Source organism: Palaemon carinicauda, chromosome 18 (assembly GCF_036898095.1).
Source record: "Palaemon carinicauda isolate YSFRI2023 chromosome 18, ASM3689809v2, whole genome shotgun sequence".
Lineage (NCBI taxonomy): Eukaryota > Metazoa > Arthropoda > Malacostraca > Decapoda > Palaemonidae > Palaemon > Palaemon carinicauda.
In genome coordinates this window covers 122,943,112-122,944,435 of record NC_090742.1, presented here as the reverse complement: position 1 = coordinate 122,944,435, position 1,324 = coordinate 122,943,112, and the positions used below count along the sequence as shown (strand labels likewise).

The 1,324-nt window shown below is 40.3% G+C and overlaps 1 protein-coding gene across 1 annotated transcript; it reads right to left on the bottom strand.

Moving 5' to 3' along the window:
• Window positions 1-628: 628 nt before the first annotated feature.
• Window positions 629-1,003, bottom strand: LOC137657534 (histone H2A.v2-like). Its single transcript, XM_068391871.1, has one exon. The coding sequence runs from the start codon at window positions 1,001-1,003 to the stop codon at window positions 629-631; it is 375 nt and encodes a 124-aa protein (XP_068247972.1).
• Between the last annotated feature and the right edge of the window lie 321 nt (window positions 1,004-1,324).

Here is a 1,324-nt window from a genome sequence, read left to right as displayed (position 1 = left end):
TTTAAGGTAATAGAGAAAAAATAAGTGTGTTGACGAAATAAGAAATCATTTTATTTTTACATTCAAACAGCAAACATAAAAAAAAATTTGGCTCTTGATTTTAAGGTAATAGAGAAAAAATAAGTTTGTTGATGAAATAAGAACTCATTTTATTTTTTTACATTAAAACAGCAAACATAAAAATTTTTTGGGTTAATTTTTCTTCCCTTCTTATTTATTTTTTCGTTTCCCTTTTTTTTCTCTATTTTAAAGTTATAGAAATATTTTGAAATAAAAAATCAATTTATTTACATTAAAACTGCAAACATGAAAATTTTTGGGGTCTATTTTTCTTTCCTTTTTATTTATTTTTTTTCGTTTCCCTTTTTTTTCTCTTCATTTTAAAGTTATAGAAATATTTTGAAATAAGAAATCATTTTATTTACATTAAAACAGCTAACATCAAAAAGTTTTGGGTTTATTTTTCTTTCCTTTTTATTATTTTTTAGTTTCCATTTTCTTTCTTTGTATTTTAAGGTAATAGACAATAATAAGTGTTTTGAAATAAATAAATATTTTATTTACATTAAAACAACATATATGTACAAGTATCACAGTCCATTTATTTACAAATATTTACAAGTGTGTCTCATCGGTTAATGTCCTTGTCCTTGGTGGTTGTGGTACTGCTGCGTGGGGATGACTCGTGGACTGGTGGGGTGTTGAGTTCCTTGGACGTGTAGAGGGGTGAGGGTGACATGGCCTCTTCTAGGTTGCTCTCGAGGGTCCCCGGAGTCAGGACAGGGAAGCTGAGTGGTGTCAGAGGTGTTTTGAATGTCGATGACAGCGACGACAATGAAGGTGTTGGTGAAGGAGCCTGGACCATGGTGGGCGAGGATAATGAGGTTGATGGTGAAGGCACCTGGACAGGGATGGCTGACGGTGGAGTTGGCAACCCTGGTTGCCACTCCGTGGTACGGGGCCAGGAAGACTGGCCTGAATACTGTGGTGACTGGGGCGGCATCCAGTTATGACTGGCTGGACGATGCTGCTGCTGCTGCTCTGGCTGTGCCTGCGAGGGTGCTGGTTGAGGTGGATGCCAGAGTTGCTGCTGCTGAGGGGGGTGCCAAGGTTGCTGCTGCTGTGGGGGCTGCCAAGGTTGCGGTTGCTGTGGGCCTGCCCAGGTCATGACTGGTTGTTGCTGTGGCTGTTGGAAGACCTGACGCCGCTGCCTGTAGCGGTATACAAGGTTGAGGCACTCAATCTGGAACTCGTGCCATTGGTCTTCTGGGATGGCACGCATGTAGCCTTCCAGCAGGCACGCAAAATCGTGCACAATCTTGTG